This window comes from Dromaius novaehollandiae, chromosome 11 (genome assembly GCF_036370855.1).
Source record: "Dromaius novaehollandiae isolate bDroNov1 chromosome 11, bDroNov1.hap1, whole genome shotgun sequence".
In the NCBI taxonomy this organism is placed as follows: domain Eukaryota; kingdom Metazoa; phylum Chordata; class Aves; order Casuariiformes; family Dromaiidae; genus Dromaius; species Dromaius novaehollandiae.
In genome coordinates this window covers 5,204,656-5,221,526 of record NC_088108.1, presented here as the reverse complement: position 1 = coordinate 5,221,526, position 16,871 = coordinate 5,204,656, and the positions used below count along the sequence as shown (strand labels likewise).

Below are 16,871 nucleotides of genomic sequence, written 5' to 3'. Positions count from 1 at the left end.
TGTTGCAGCCATGTTAGGATGTACAATCCTGTTTCAGTGTATTTGACATTAATTTTCATTTTTTCACTGAAATTGTGTCTATCTGTAGAGGCTTTCTCAGCTCCAGTGTTTCAGAATGGCCCAGATAAAAATGGATTCAATCTAGGCTTTGTAAAGAACCTTCAGCAAGTGTTCGGAGAAGAAAAAAAGCTTTGGTTACTACCTATTGTCTCTAGGTAAGTAATAACCAAGTCAGTGTTAAAAGCTGATACAATTAACTGAAGAGACCGACTTCTAAATTACTTGTATAGCTGAATGTGTTACGTCTGTGCTTGCGTGTCTTAGCTGACTGCTATTGTGCATCATTGTAAATGCACCAGCGAATGCCGTATGTGTTAATCTTGTTCACAAGAAGTCTGGAAGCGGAAGTTTTTTGTGGTATAAATGCATTATATAGGGTGGTGTTCTTTCTGGACTTTTGTGGTGCGTGTGTGGATGGGTGTTCACTTGAAACATGCTGGGTTCTTCATCTGTTGGACTCCTATGGCTGAAACAATTTACATTACTTCATTTGGGGAAAAATGTTGTTTTGTCCTGTTGTAGACCAGTAGTAAAGTACACTCAAATTCCTTTGGTAATTGGACACAGTGTAAAATGACTTGCTAGCACAGCAATTCACAACTTTTTCAAGCAGCTGCATATTTGCGATGTACAAGGCCAAGACGCAGCTGCATCGCCACTGCCATCTCCCTTCCACTCTTAAAAGTAGTGCAGGGGGAAGAGGTTGGCACAGAGAGCCTTTCTGTTAATGAAAGCGATACTGAAGTTCTGCTCAGAGACACGTTACCAGCATATATACTAATCTTAGGGGAAATGCAAAAGTTATTTTCCATGGGTAAAAAGAAATCATCAGAGGAAAAAGGTACTTCAGTTTAGTTTACAGGACTTCTGTTTATGCTGCTGGATGTTAGGGAATACAGTTTGGTGTAGACAAAAGTAGAACAACCTGTTTTTAACTTTGCTAGTTTACATTGCATAAATTTGAATTTACTCTCAAAAGCTTGTTCGATATCCAGTCTCTCTCTCACACACACAGGTGTGCACACACACGCACAGAGACTCTTTCTTACGTTAGGGCAATAGTAAAGCTAAAATGGCTATAGCAATTTTAGGGTTTTGCAAAGTGCATTTTGGAAAGTTTCTTTCATTTGTCTTTCAGTATCATCTGAGTGAGATTGGGGCCATTTTCTGTTGGGTGTGGTTCAAACACAGAAGTAAAATCCATGGTATAAATAGATAAAACAGATACAATAGATTCTTCTATAAATGTGGTTTTGTTGGTTCCCCCACCTTTCTCACTGTCCTTAGTTAATCTTTTTCCTGTTGTTTCCAAATAACTTGACTGAGGCACATTAGAGTTCTGCTAAAAATGAATTCATTTGGGCTGTAACTTTTAATTCCTAGTCTCCAAACAGTTTGCAGGAATTCAGGATCAAAACTACTTTCTAGTAGAACTTGGTATCTGAGCTTCCACAAAAATAAACTCAGTATTTCTCAAATCTTAAAAATATTTTTAAGTAAACATTGGAAATATAGGCAACAAAACTGTTTGTATGCAGATAAAAGCCAAAACAAGTGCCAAAGTTGATTGTCATCCTTCAGAACCACTTGCTGCTTTTTACAATCTTTTTCTCTGCCTTTTTCCATGTAGCCAGGGAGATGGACATTTTTTCCCCATGAGAGCTTTGTGCGAAGCTCAGAATCCTCTCCTAGCAAACGAAGAGCAGTGGGAAGATGATGGAATAGATGAAGAGCCACACGGTAAGGTAACACAAAAAGAAATTAGTGGAGTCTTGACATACAGTGACTAATGGATGAATTACGAGAGCTGGCTAAATCACTAGGAGGCTCTGGCTTGATTAATGAATACAGACTAAAAATAAGCCCTGCTTTGAAGTCAACTCTTTTTTTTTAAGTGGTAACTTTAGACTTGCAAATAAATGGACTGAGGGGTTGTTACTCACAAGTTGCAGAGAGAAATTGAAATTTCCGCAAACTGAGTGAATTGATATGTAAATGCTATTGCGTGCCACGCAGTTATTGGAGACATGAAGTTGTGCCTGCAAAAACAAAAAGACTAAGGTTTTTTAAAATATATTTATTCTCTGAGAGTTTATGCAAGTGTGCATGCAAACACCTGTATGCAGAGATACATTTAGGAAGCTATTTTATACTTAGTTTGTTCTGCTTTAGTACAAGAATACAGAAGAAGTTCATTTTGTTTTGATGCTTCCCTAGGCATTCGCTGTCTCATCTGTAAAAGACATATACATGCTGAGAGCAATTCTAGGTGATCCAGCCTGTTTGCACGATGATCACGTTTTGAAATATACTTTTTATGCTATGGACATCCTATTAGGAAAAAAAAAGACTTTATATGTCTGTTATTTGACTCTTTTTGTTAGATGCATCCAAAATTAGTTTGATAATTCATTACCATTATTTTTCCCCTCTTGAACTTGAGGGGGCTTTCTCACATATTTAACTGCAAGCTTTGGTCTTTGGAGAATACAGTATGTATCAGAATATCGGGGTTAATGTCAGAGTCTCTGGGTCACCATGTTTGAGGATTCAGAAATCTTGTCACTAAATTAAGCAAGGACTCGGGGTTTTTCTGTGGTGCAAGGATGTCGTCCACATTTATAGAAACAATAACACTGACAGCAATTTTACGACACCATCATCTGGAAGATAGGTTCCCTTTAAAAGAAAGATGATAATCTCACTGTCCTTTTCCCCTTAAAAAGTGGTGAAAGCGTAATTAATTCTCAGGTTACTATAACTAGTGAACCAAGCAAGTGTGCTTGGAGAACCAGAAATCACAGCTACATTGATTTCCATAGTTACTCCCTTTATTGCCTCAGAACAGTTTTCAGGAACTTTGCCAATATCGCTCACTTTCAGGGCATATGCTTTAGTCATTTGGGCGCAATCCGTGAGGAAGCCAGTAGTCTTGGTTAAGGGCATAACAACAACTTTTCAAGCAGGTTTCTGTTGCTGTCTAGTCTCTAGTTAGATTGTATTTGCAATTTTCAAGTTATTCCACTGCAAAATAAACAACCTATGTTTTTTCTAAGGCGCACTTCACATACCAGTAGTGCTGGGAAAATGTGCTCACCAGGATTTTGTGAATAGGACTGAAGAGGCTTGTTTCAGCATTAATTTAGATGAACAGCTTGCTTTAATTAGTATGTGTATGTTAGAAAAATACCTGTACCTCCTGATGGTTTGTATATATTTCACCACTGATGCTGTAACACAAATTGATTTTAAAAAATAACAGAGAGATAAAAGTGAAAGAATAGGCTGTACACATGCAGCGGATGGTTAACCTTAGAAACTCGGTCTGTGATCAGCAAGGTTTAATTTTTGCTGCACTGGGTTTGGGGTAAAGATGGAGACTACAAGTAAAAGAATGCTCTGGTTAAGGACGTTGTGTCCTTTGTATATCTTACAAACCAGTGATTTGGAGCTGGAATTCACCTGCTAGAGCAAACAGTGGGGAACGTCCCTTTATTTTTCTTACTGCCAGGCACATCTTCCTCCCTGGTCTGTCTGAACGTCTGGATTTAGCGAGGGGAAGTCCTGCATGGAGATTCGGGGAGCGTGCTTGGTTGGGAGGGGAGGACGCTAGTGCCCTTCCCTGGATATGACTGCGGCCAGGGCTGCAGGATCGGGAAGAGCTGAGAGTTGGTGTGCGAGCTTCCAGCTCTGCCCGTGAGCCGGTTCCTTGAGGGTGATGAGGCTTTCATCAAAAAGCTCCGCAACAGGCAGGGATGTTTACTTTACATCTTCACAGGTTTCGTGGCTCTCCGTAACCACCAGCTAGCATCAGGATTTATTCAGTAATAACACGTGTATGATGTTTTTGAGGAAGTGGTTTTCCGATACAGGATAAATCCATCTCTTGGGGCTGCACCATTCCACCAGTGCAGATAACAAATGTCCGTTCATCGTTTTGACTCGTGTAAAAGGTGTTGGGGGAGAGGGAGGAGTATGAGAGAAGGTACCAAGTCATGTTCTTTTTCCTATTACTTGGGCATTAATCACCCATAGGCAAAGCAGGAGTTGAGAAAGCATGAATTTTCGGATACTTTGGTTCTGTAGTCCTAGGAAATGGCACTGCCAGCTGCTTCAAGATTAGAGTAACGACTGCCCTCCTGTATTTAAGAGGGGTCTCTCCCCTCCTGGAGCATCACCTGCGGTGGCTTGTGCACCGGTGCTCTACGGCAGGCGTACGGGGGGCTGCTCTCGTCAGCAGTCCCTCTCCAGGCTCCTGCAGAGGAGGGAGAGAAGTGCCACGGAGATAATTATAAGAAAAGGGAGGGCTACAGGAGCTTGATGAAATGTTTCTTTGTGTGATGTTATCCTGCCTAACTGCATTACTGCAGTCTTTTATTTCTACCCAGATGTTCTGTGTGTGAATAAGGCGGCGCTTTTTTTAAGGCCCTGCAATTGCAGAATCACAATATCCACCCGTGCATATTTGGGGAGATCAATATTAAGGGGGTTGGGAGGTTGATGAGGAGAGGACAAGCCCAGCTGAAAGCAAGGAGAGGAGGTGGCCTAGCCCAGGTCCCCAGAGTGTACAGGCCACCTTCTCAGCTGCTTACCCACAGAATTGTCCATTTCTCTGTGATGTGGATGTTTAAATGTGCCCTTGTTTGATTATTGTATCCTGGCTTGCTAAGGCTTTTGGTGTTTCATTTAGAAAGAAAAATACTGTGGGGAACCTTTCGTTTTATTTTTTTTAGCCAGAGACTAAAAACACTTGCTTCCAAATTCATGTTAATTTGAAGTTTTTTCAGAATTATTAATGCTCATCCTTTATTCACAGGCATCTGTTTAATGTGTTTAGTCAGGAAGCTGCCCCAAATCACATGCCAGCAGCTTATAAGGTTATCCTTTTTTTCAAAAAATTCATCTATAATGTATTTGACATGTCAATCGTGGACGTGTCAGTACGGTGAATGCTTTTGGAGCCTAGGATAGGACAGCCATCCATTTCTGTATGTTGTATGGCAATGTCAGAGCACTTAAATGGATTTAATAATTTAATAATGTGTTTCATTTTAGCTTGTACAGAAGGCTTCAGTATGAATCAAATCTTTATCAAATTGTTTTCATCTTCAAAATTTTCTCATCTGTACTAAGTAACATCTCTCCAGCAAAAGCCAACATATCCTGAGTAATAGGTGGAAGCTGATAATCTCTGCTGATCTGATGAAGTTTCAGGTGTATGAAGGCACGTGACTTGAATTTAAATTCAAATTGTTAGGAGCCTAATTAAAGGAGCTCCATGTCCTGAGATATCAGCTAATTTGGCATAGCAGTTCTTTGAGTAGGGAAGTCATCTGTTGTGATTGTAGGGATTAAATTTCTATCTATCAAGAAATTTTAAAAGCTACTTAGAGGTCTGAAATGAGCAGAGACTGCTCAGACAGTCCAGCGGTGGATTATGGAGTTCAGTAAACTGAGACGAAAGACAAGGTTTGCATCTCTGTTTTTTTAAGCATGATATAAATGATTAAATAGCATCTGTCAGAAAAAGGTCAAGTTAAATCAGTGCCAAATCCTGCATCAATAACTGACTTATAATCAATTTTAAATCGATGCAGGGTACCTGTGCAGAAATCTGTGTCAGTTCAACTAAATCTGTTGGTAAATAAATTTCGTAAAACTGGTATGGTTTTTTTATGTCTATCAGACCTGTAGCTACTAAACTGATTAGATCAAAACAGATTTTTTCCTAAAATGTTGGTAGATAGTGAAATTTCAATGAGACCAGTCCTCCAGCGCCAGCAGGTCCTTTCATGAGTTCCCTCTGCCGTGCAGATCTCGGGCTTTGCTGAAGGTGTGCAGAAGAGAGGGCAGTTCTCTGGAACTTCCACTGGAAGATATGCATTAGAGTTTGCATGATAAAATAGATGTCTGTGATGATAAATAATGAAAATGACCTGAAAATGAAAATAGCAATGGTTCCTCATATCCTTATTAAGGAAACCAGAGGCCTAGGCAAATTTGTTTGTTTTGGATGTATGGTTGGGTGGGATTTCTGGTAGGGGGAGGAAGGGGAGTCTTTGCTTTTTATTTTTCTTCAGTTACTTTCATAGAGAAAATTCAGTTGGAGAAAAGGAGAGAAATTCTGTGGCAAGCTGATTTTTGACGTTCTGCTCAATCCTTTTAACCATCATGTATTACACAGCCAGCTCTGGATTTTAAAACTGAACAGCATAAGATCAGTATAAGACATCTACAGAGCAATGCAGTTTTGAAATCCTGTTTTCAGCAGTCATGGAAACAACTGTAAAAGTATGAATTGGGGGATTGGATCTTGTTCCTGTATCTTCCACTTTTTTTTTGTTAGTTTTTTGACATAGGACAGCTTGTTTCGCTTAGCCATGTTTTGCAGGTGGGGAGATACAGCATGATACATGCCTACCTCTGAGGCTGTGAAGATAGATTTATGCATATAAATTCCTTTGAGATTCTTGGGTATCAGTTACTGTAATAATATAGTTTTACAGTAGCAGAAAATGTGGCTTACGATTAGCTGGATGCTGTTTCCATTGGATATGAGGTATGAGCTGCTTTCAGGCTGCTTATCATTTTAAATGGACCTTTTTTGTAGTTCATAGGATCACAAAAATAAAAGTTGGTTGGAAAGGGTGTCTGGAGGTGTCTAGAGCAACTTCCCACCTGAAGCAGAGCTGTTGCCAGCGCTAGATCAGAGCAGCTGTGGATTTGCCTGGCTGAGTCTGTGCAGCCTCCGAGGATGGAGATTCCACAACCTTGCGGGCAACCTGCTCCAGTGCTGCACAACCCTCCTAGTAAAAAAAATTTGCTCATTGCCAGCTGCCAGAAGTGGCAGCTAGTGGCTATTGCTCCATGTCTGGCACTATCAGGTAGAGTTTGGCTCTGCTGTCTTTGCAACTGCCCTGCAAATAGTCATAGGCTGCAGTTAGATCACCGCTGAGCCTCCTATTCACCAGGTTAAACAAGCCCAACTCCCTCAACCTCTCTTCATAGATTAAAGCAGAAATTTCTGGGCTGCTTATATATGGCTTGAGTCTGACCTCCTCTGCCTTTTGTTTTCTGAGATTTGGACTGAAACAGTGTGTTTTCATAGAAACATGAGGTTTTTGTTTTGCAGGTGAAAATGTTTAGGAATAAACTGTCGTAAGTGTATGAAATGTATCGCCGTGTATTTTTACTACTGCTGTGTCAACAAAGCTGCATTCAGAGAATATGATTTCCTGCTATGTTAAGCTTTGGTGCTCTGACTTCCATCTGATAGAAGGGTTTTGGGAAAGTGCATTGCAGACACAATTGATGTTGTTTTACTCTTGCTTGTTTTCTCACCACTGCTTTTCTTTCTCTTAAGGCATCAGCAAATGATGCACTCTACTTAGAGTTTTCAGATTCCATCTTATACAATGGAAGGAATGCAGTATAATTTTCTAACTTAGAGATGCCTGAAATGTTCCATTAAAACTGAAAGATCCTGATTTGTCATAGTGGCTTTAAGGCTTGTGACATGATTATGAAATAAAGCCAATAATAAAGTAATCTCAGTTTGAAAAATGGTGTTCAGTTAGCTCTGACAAGTCATTGCCTATTTTTATTTGGAGTGATTCTTAAAAACATGCTTCTACACTTAGTGGAGAGGGTATTCTTAGTGAGAGGAACAGACTTACTTATCTCTAACTACTTTGTTTTTCATTGTATAGATTCCAATGAAGCTTCATCTCTTGCCATAGAAAGGGAGACATAGCGATTTGAAAATACAACAGTACAAAGCTTGTTCAGAAAGGTCAGTATTTCTTTCTTGGTTATCTTAAAAGCCGGAGCTCTGCAGGGAGTTTTGTAGGTAGGTAATCGTGGGCAGATTTTGGCTTTAACAGCAGCTTATCCCACAGCGCTTGGGCAAAGTCATGCGGAAGGCACGGCTGCAGAGTGCAGACCTTCACACTGGCTTTGGAAGTGGTGTAGCTGCGGTGGTGGTCTGCCAGCCCGGCTGATGAGCCCGCCGAAGGGCAGAGGTACTCCCACCAGAGCGTCATGTTGGTGCAGCTACACATGGTAGTATTTTGCCAGTGGTACTACTTCTTACTCAGAAATGTGTGGTTTAAGAGAACCTAAAAGAGAACAATGGCTGTCCAGTAGCCCTGGGCCAGATGCTCGCTCAGTTGAAAAGGAAAAGAAAAAGAGAAGGAAAAAAAAAAAGAAAAAACTGGAAAGCTGAAAGACACAGTTTGTAGAGGAGGATATAAACCCTGCAGCTGCTCTGGTGCATGTGGCAACCATGGTTCTTGCCACTAAGTTCTACAATTATAAGAATGAAAATCTGTTCTGTGATCCATGTGTGGGAAGGTAGAGATATGGTCTTGAAAGAAACTGAAGTTGAACAGCCTTGTTGCATGCTTCATGCAGCTGAGATAAATGAAAGGGACTTGCAGTGTCCTTAGCAGTCCCTATCTAGTTTTTCTTCACCCTGGACAAATGGGTGCAACAACAGACGATATATGGTTTGGAGAAGATGCTACATACCAGAATGCTCGCTGATATATAATCTGCTCTGACTTTCAGAATAGTGGGGAGGAACCCACACACTTAGAGTAAGCTGTAGGCTGTGTCCTCCTCAGTCTCCATGCAGGAATTGTACAGCAAAGTATCACTGATCAAGATTCGAGGGGTATCCTCTGCTCTCCCCCTTGCAGGAGATGGAATAGTCAGATACAGTTTGCCCCTTAATTTGCTCTGGATGTCAAGGAACTCTAAATTTCTAAATTGTATGTGAAAGCACTGTAATCCACTGCCTCGTTCTCCACATGAGTAAAGCAGCGCAAGATTTTTATAAATGGGCTTCTTGCGTGTTTTTGGTGTGATTCTGTTTTCTTCCACTGAGAAGAAAACCCCAAAATGTTTCTCCTGTTGATAATTGGTGAAAACTACAGAATGCCTTTCGACCCAGGGAGTGAAAAAGCAGCACTTTCCCTGTCATTCTACATGGCTTTAAAATAATGGTCAAAGTCAAGGTTATACAGCCATATATTATAGCTCATAAGATCAGTGCTTACAGTTACACATTTTTCTTTCTTTAGATTTCAGCTTCCCTCTCAGGAGCCAACATCCCTTCTCTTTTCATGGACTTCAGTTTTGAGGGTCAGAAAACAAATGGATCTTCAAGAGGAGAAAACATCATGAAGTGTCATCTGATTGGAATCTGCATTCTAGAGTGCTTCTCCAGAAATCCTGCTACACAGATGTTTCAAGGCTTTATAAGTTTAAGTTATGGAGTGAACAGAACAGTTTTATAGAGTGATTCTGGCCAATCTTCTTTGGCCTGCTCTCTTTATTTTCTAAATAATATATATTTTTTATTCAAAATAGGTGAAAAAAAATATTGATATGAGTGCATTTCCAAAGGCCTTTTCGTTTTGCAAACATCAGGGACTCAAGCTCTCAGAATTCTTCCAAGCCATAATATTCTTGGGAAACCTATTTATTTGGAGACTGATTCTCCAACCTGCTCTGACAAGTGGCATTTTCTAATAAGTGTTTAAAATCCTATCTAAGTTCAACTCAATGAGAGACAGACTTGCAGAAATTTGGGACTGAACTGGTAGTTAGATGTGTGTGTGGTGAACGCAAAAGTGCTGAACATGCATATACATGTGCAGCTGTGTATGGAAATAAAATAGTTAGTCATATTGCCAGTAACAAGATTCAAGAATATTGTGGCCATTGGTGCTTTTTTCTAGGAGGGTGTCGTTTTCTTAGATTTTGAGTTACAGTGCCCTTAAAGCTGAATCCTACTTACAGGTACCTAAAATTCTAACGGGAATTTTAGACAGTACAGTTTGCATTAATTCCTACGGCTCGGGCTAAATGACAGAATTTGCATGGCAATTAGAGCATTATCACCTTATCTCAGGATCAGTGTTTGATGGGAAATTTTGTATGTATGGAGTCAGGAAGGTGTTAGTTTGAAACAGATGAGTTGGAAATGTGCACTGAATATTTAGCTCCAACAGTAGCATTTGGAGCTCACCCTTCACAAAGGTGGGTTTAGTCCCATAATGCTGAAGAGGCAACGACTGATGTCCTGAATTAGGTCAACTTCTTCCTAAGTAAATGTATTGACTGATGTTGTAAAGATTTTTTTTTCAACACCAAGAGGTGATCAGATTTTTTCTATTTACTTGACTCCATCTGCAGTCAAAGGAAAGTACCAGTATTTTTATTCTGCAGCATGGAACTGAGAATTTGCTCTCTATATTATATGCAGTTTTCTAGATCTGAGTCCTTTTTTATCTGCACGGTTCAGATCTGGCAGCTCCATCGCTCATGTTTGAATTAGATGCATGCTTGAAGTATTAAGATACTGCCTTTAAGAGCATGTGTTACACTCACCACTTTCTGTCCAATTTTTATGTTTGTTTGCCCCTTTGTGTTGACAGTGACTCAGCAGCAGTTGTGCACGTCATGAGAAATTACCAGATAAGTATCTGTTCGGTGACAAAGGCCTTGGCTACACACTAGATCTTTTCGCCTCTGTTTACTCTGCTGCAGCTACCAGTATCTCCACTGGTAGCACATTAAGGAGGCAAAGGAGTCGCGCAGAGACTTTCTGTCCGTGAGAGCAGACATTTAATTATCTGATATAAACCATGCCTTTTAGACAGACATTTTACATATCAGCCTCTACTCTCCGTACTTAGGTGCAGAGCAGGCAACACGCTCTGTAGAATGTGTTATTGCTAAAATTTAAATCTTAAGAGATAGGGTCGCTCTCCCGGTCTCAGTACAGGTCACTTGCCCTTTTCCTCGGGGTGCTGCCGAGCGCTCCCTGAACGCTCCCGCTGACGGCGCTTCAGCCACCTCCGTTTGATGGCTCTAATCGAACGGCTGTCGACTGCTGAAACTGTTTTTCCTATCAAATCTAAACCTGCATTTGTAATAGAAATCTGTTGCTGGATCGTAAGTTGTGTTTGGTGGAAGATGGCAGTAGAATTCATCACCTCATTTCTGGCAAAACGTATTTCGGGGGGGTCTTTAGAGGAAGGTGGCAGTTAAATGCAGTAGGAAATCATAGCAATTTAGTGCCAGCTGTTATTTGTGCCTTTTAAAATGCTACGGTCTCTAACTCTGAACTTCTTCTGTCTAAAAACAGGAAGATAATTTGGCAGCTTTCTGTGTCATTCTGTCAGCTTACGAGTGTTTTTAGGGTAGGGATATTGGAGCTGTGTCTGAAGGCGCGTGGCGCTGCGGGGGTTTTGAGAGCAGGTTCCTGCATCCTTTCTGGGTCTGGTTCTGCCTGGGGCCGTGTCGGTCTTCCAGCGTCGCTTCCTGGCCAAACTGGGCCAGCAGCAGAACCGCCTAAAAGCTCTGCAGGCGGTAGCCCTGCTTGCCGTCCCGCTGCGACACTGCCTGTTAGTTAGTGAATAACGTAAACTTTTGTCTTCAGTTATTATTAAAACAAATATCTTTGTGATAATGCTTATGTTTGGAAACAGCTGTAAATGTTTCCAAGTACTTTTAAGTGATGCTTCAATGTCTTTCCTTAACTTGCATACTGTTATTAAGTAACTTTTCTTGTGACTAGTTAGAGCTGACTTCCCATTTTCCTGAACAGCAGCTCCGCAGTACCCAGCTGTTACAACCTCTTTCCCAGGCAGAAACAATGAATAATTTGATAGCTTCAGAACTCTCTTCGAGTCAGTATTCACACTGGTCAGATTTTTGAAAGCTTCAAAATAAAACACAAAACAAATACAAAAGGTGTGGTAGAATGAGGCAGGACAAAATGCAGAAAAGGTCGGGTATGTCTGAGTGACTGGAAAACGCCATTCTGCTCTTCTGCTTACTCAGAGGAGAGCTCCTTCGGCTCTGCCTAGAGTTGCCCTGCTTTATGCTGCGTTACAGTGCAACAGAAGAGTCAGGCAGATTCCTCTAACGTCCCAAGATTAATTAAAGCTGAATATGAAAGACTGCAATGAAGGTAAGACTGTCCAAGAAGGGAGTGTCTGTGCTGGGTTTGCTGAAGCCACTATACGTCTGTTCTTCAAGGCAGCACGTAAATGGGCAGATCTCTGGGGGAAAATTTAGTATTTTTCAAAATATTGCTACTGAGATCTCTTTGCCTCGTGCAGTTGCAACTGATGTTTTGAACATAATTTCAGATGACCTAGTAAGGAGAATGCAGTTATTTTGGTTAGTCTTTTGGGCCATTAGAAAGACTGCCAGCTAGAAATCTAGTCAGTGTAAAAGCAGTAATTTTCACTGCAGCCCCTAATACTTGTGGCTTTAAAGCTGCACTTCTATTTACTTTTTAAATTGGCTTTTGGTTTTCTTAGCTTCTGAAAGAAAGTTGCATATGTGTGATGTTCTGCCAAATATGCTAGGTAAATGCACTGGAAAACAGAAATCACTCAGACTAGTTCTGTAATCACTGCTGAGGGTAACAAAACAGAAAGTATTCAGCCAAGTGTATGGTTTTTTTGAACTTGCAGCTAGTTCTTTAAGGGGAAAAAAAATCCATTTCCACTTTTGCTGGTGCGGTCTCCAGGGCAGAGCTGCGTGCCGCATCGTGGAAAAGGCCCAAGGTGTTCGCCTTGGGAAGCTCGTTGTCAGTCTCTACCCAGCTCCTTCTGTAAGTTCAGTTGCACCCAAAAACAGTTGGTAAGTTAAACTCCTGAGGTTTGCACCTCAATGCTAATGCCTTTTTAGGTTGTGTGGCTGTAGCGTTTGTGAGGGTGTGTACACTGTGCTGTTCGAGCCCAGCCTGGCCTCAGCGTGGAAGTAGCAAGGAAACGTTCTCAACCTCATCCTGGAGGCCGAGAGCGTTTGCTCTGGCTGAGCAGCTCCTACCAGATCTATGCTGCAAAACTGTGCAGTAAAGGTGGTTTTTCAGCTCAGGGTCATACATAATTATTGTCCTTAGTTTGTAGTATTGCCAGTATAACTCGAGGTGAAGAACGCTTTTGTGGGCTTGGCTTACTGTAGCCCGGGGGTGCTCACCGGCGGGGCGCTCTGTCGCGCGCCGGCCCTCCGGTGCCAGGCGCTGCCGGGGTCGTTTCGATGAGGATGTGGGAGCTGGAACGGGGCAACCAATTGCTATGTGTAAATCTACCAAAACAGTCGTCAGATGGGAGCGCGCATTCACAGTCATCTGGCCCGGCCAAAAATCGCCGTTCCAAAAATCAAACGCGCCTGGAATCTCCTTGGAAGTGTCAAACATGGCAATGGGTTTTGTTAGCTTAAATCAAGGCCTTCGACTTACCTACAGCATAGCCTGCCTTTCCCCTGGCCAGTTCGTTGCTTGTATTGCACCATTTTGCAAAGACATTTCTTGTCCTTCACATGACCGAGGACCTCGCGTGCTGTAAGCAACTTTTCCAAGTGGACGTCGTCATGTGAAAGAAAGAATTCTCTTGCTGGCTTTTACTGATACCGCCACACTCCCTTATTCCTGTTGTCTTGGGTTAATGCTCCAAAGCAATTTACCACTAACGACCACCCCATTACCTCTGCCCCTTCACTCCCATTTGCATTCAGGCACACTACTTTTTTTAAGAGAGAAAACATCATATTGATGTCTCTATGGATTGTATTGTGACAAGTCCTATCCTTTGCCGGTGGGGTCTGTGTAAGGAATTAGGACTTTGACGAGCATCACTGCACTGTGGGGTTTTTCATGTGTCTCTTGCTGCATTGGTAGAGTATGTTTTGGGAGTAGAATAAGACTGTATTCCTTTAAACAGGGAGTAGTACTGTACTTTTTTAATGGGCTCGACTAGTGCGTGTAGTGTACTGTAATTGCTGAGGACTGGGAAGTTTGCTTTTAGCATAGTGGTAATGAATGTTAACTTCCTGGAACTAATTAGAAATATGATTCAGCAAAATCTATAGCAATTATACCTTTTAAATTCTGTACTCTGATGTGGACTGAAAGCACAACGTAGTATTAGTTACCAAACCTAATGCGTAAAGTCTGTAACACAATATGAATGTAAAGCGTCAGGAAAAACATTTTTCTTCCTCCCTCCCCATGGTTAGATACAAAGGGAGATTTCTTAAGATGTATTCAGGGAGCAGCTGCCTCTAGCGGAGCTGTTAAGCCGGCAGAACAGAGCTGCTGTTTGCATAGCTGCTAATTCATGGAAGTGTTGAATTAGCAGGTTAAGGAGGTACCATTGACCTTGGTTGTTAAGCCAGAATTAACTAACTCAAAGGGTTACATTTTCATTTCAGTGACTCCTGTGGTACAAATTTTTGAAATTGATCCGTAGTACTTGAAAATACCTTGATTTTATTGATACTTTTCCAATTATATCAGCTTCTGTTTTGTTACAGAACACTTGCAAAAATAAACTCATTTTGAAACCATCAATTAAAGCATTTGCATGGTAGAGTGGCTTTTTTCATTAAAAGTAATGGTCTGTCGAACAGCTTGGCAGTGACGAGCATTTCAAGGTTGTGGCACTACACGTACTCTTCCTGCTTAATGCTTTATTTCCTTTTCTGCTAGTTAACATTGAGATCATACCCGCTGTTACGCATTTTTATTCTTACTGTCCTTTTTACTTCTCACTTTATGCTCTTCCTCCTGAATATGCAGTTAAAATATATCAGGTTTCAACTATTCCTGCTATTTTCTTTGGAGACTAAGAAGGTGAGTAGATGTCATTTTAAAAAGTTATACAATGTATTTTATTTGTAACTAAACTTGTCAGATATGGGTTTGTGATTCTTACCATTCAGACAGCTTTCTTTGTTCAAAGCAGTGGGATCCAACTTTCTGTGTTGCTTTTATCTTCTTCCTAAAAAATCGTATTTCTTTGCTTTCTAGCTTCAGTTTAGAATGTAAACCTTGTGAAATAAAACGTAAGTTTACATTTCAAATATGAACCTATAAGTTTATTATGCCTTCATGCCATTAAAAATCTTTTCTTTCTGTATCAACAGAAGAAAAACAGCATTCGTAAAGCTTTAAGTGAATCACAGCCACTGTCAAAAAATCATCAGGGTTATGTGTAAAAAAAAAAAAAAACAAAAAAAAAAACCAACAAAACAAAACAAAAAAACCCCAAAATGACAAAGGGATCATCCTTTCTGCTTATTCCAGTTGTGCTTAAGAAGACACATTCTTGCATCAGATACTAGTGCCAAACAGCTGACGTAACACAAAGCTATTTTACTTGATGGAATTCTTGCTCTTTCAGTATTTACTGGACTCCAAATTTTTATTTGGGGCTAAATCCCACAGGAAGCATGGGGAGAAAAAAAATCTTTGTCCTCCCTGTCTGCTTTCTAAAATGAAAAAGCTGTATGTGCAGCACCGTCTCATCACTTTCCTTTATAAACAGAAATGAAATGCTGTGGATTCTTGGAAGTGTTGGTGAATTGTTTCTCCCCTTTCCCAAAGGATCCTGCTGCTTCTAGCATGTATGTGAGAGATGTAAATTCTCATATAAGCGTCTGGTATCCCGATTATGTAATGAACCACCTGGCTTGGTTTCGCAGACGCGGCCTCTGGTGAGAAGGAGATAAGGTTTTATGACTAGTGTCGTAAAAGACCTCGTGTGAAGAGGTGGGTGGAACTCCGTGTGCTCTCTGTTTTGAATTAGCTCCATGTGTGGGAATTCTTTTGCAATGGTTACGTTCACCTGTGGACTTCTGCTGTACTGGAAACATGAGCTTTTCCAGAATAACTCCGAACTGCAGTGTTTGAACAGGGAGCTTCTATTGCAGCTTCCTTTTTTGCTGGAAGCATGTAAAACAGAAATTACTTTATAAATTCTTTTATTCAGGTATTTTTCAGCTGAAAAAGACTCATTTGTTTGTTTTTTAAAATGGGCCCTTCAAATATTAATTAAACCTTAGGATTAGTTAATGTCAGACCTCTCTATGTTAGAATTCAGGTGTATTAGTAGTTTTGCCTTGATTCAAAGTAAAAACCAAGTCGGTTTCACTCATTGGTGTTCATCAATGGGTTTGGATTCGGCCAGAAAACTTGCATTAAATAGAACAACTGAAACAGTTGCTCTTGCATTAGAAAGCTTTGTTTGAGAACCAATATGCTACCTCCTAGACTGGGTCAGAATGACTTTTGTTTTTCCTTTCCACTGATAACCACTGTAATGTAGTGAACTTTTCATAGCAAGGAAGACTAGCTTAGTGGGTCTGTGCCAATAACAAGTTACTGGAAATATTAACAGATACCATTTTATTGATATATTACTGCGTTCAGTTGCTTTTAGATAAACAATAGGACGTGGTGTTGGTATTTATAAGTATTTTGAGTTTGCAAAATTTGCATTAAATCAGTGCTGCTGTGTTCAGCTAAGGACATGACACATCAGAGCTATGTTGTTTAATACTAATTCATCCCTTAAATTAATAGGAAGTAAATGTTTTCCAGTGAATGTTGCAAACAGTCTGCTGACAACATGTGGAATGTTTAGTCAGGTTCAGGAGTCTTCTGCTGTTGCTGCATTGAGACTTTGGATATCAAATGGGTTTTTACAAAAGCTTTCGATATACTCATTTTTTACTGTCTGACAGACATTCTTTAATATGAATGCTTCGTGTTTCACTAGCACTTTCAGAGTGTTTCTATGGTTTATACAGTTGAATATGCTGTACATGTTGCTTTGTCATTTTCTATTATTGTTTTTACTAGAAAGCCTGCATGGTTTATACTGCAGGCAAGGAGTGCATTAAAACCATTTTTGGCTAATTTATTATACTTGTGATTAGTTATTTCTTGTGAATTAGCCCATGCTCAGGAAGAACATTCTAGCTCTGGAAGCCTTACTCAACTTTGA

The 16,871-nt window shown here is 40.5% G+C and overlaps 1 protein-coding gene across 1 annotated transcript in view; it reads left to right on the top strand.

The window, feature by feature from the left end:
- ZDHHC15 (zinc finger DHHC-type palmitoyltransferase 15) overlaps positions 1–16,787 on the top strand; it is a 29,033-nt gene extending 12,246 nt beyond the window's left edge. The window contains exons 9-12 of the mRNA XM_064518108.1: positions 89–215; positions 1,691–1,800; positions 7,770–7,852; positions 9,144–16,787. Coding sequence (XP_064374178.1) covers positions 89–215; positions 1,691–1,800; positions 7,770–7,813 — 281 coding nt within the window. The 3' untranslated portion in view covers positions 7,814–7,852; positions 9,144–16,787. The remainder of the gene's footprint in view (positions 1–88; positions 216–1,690; positions 1,801–7,769; positions 7,853–9,143) is intronic.
- The last annotated feature ends 84 nt before the right edge of the window (positions 16,788–16,871 follow it).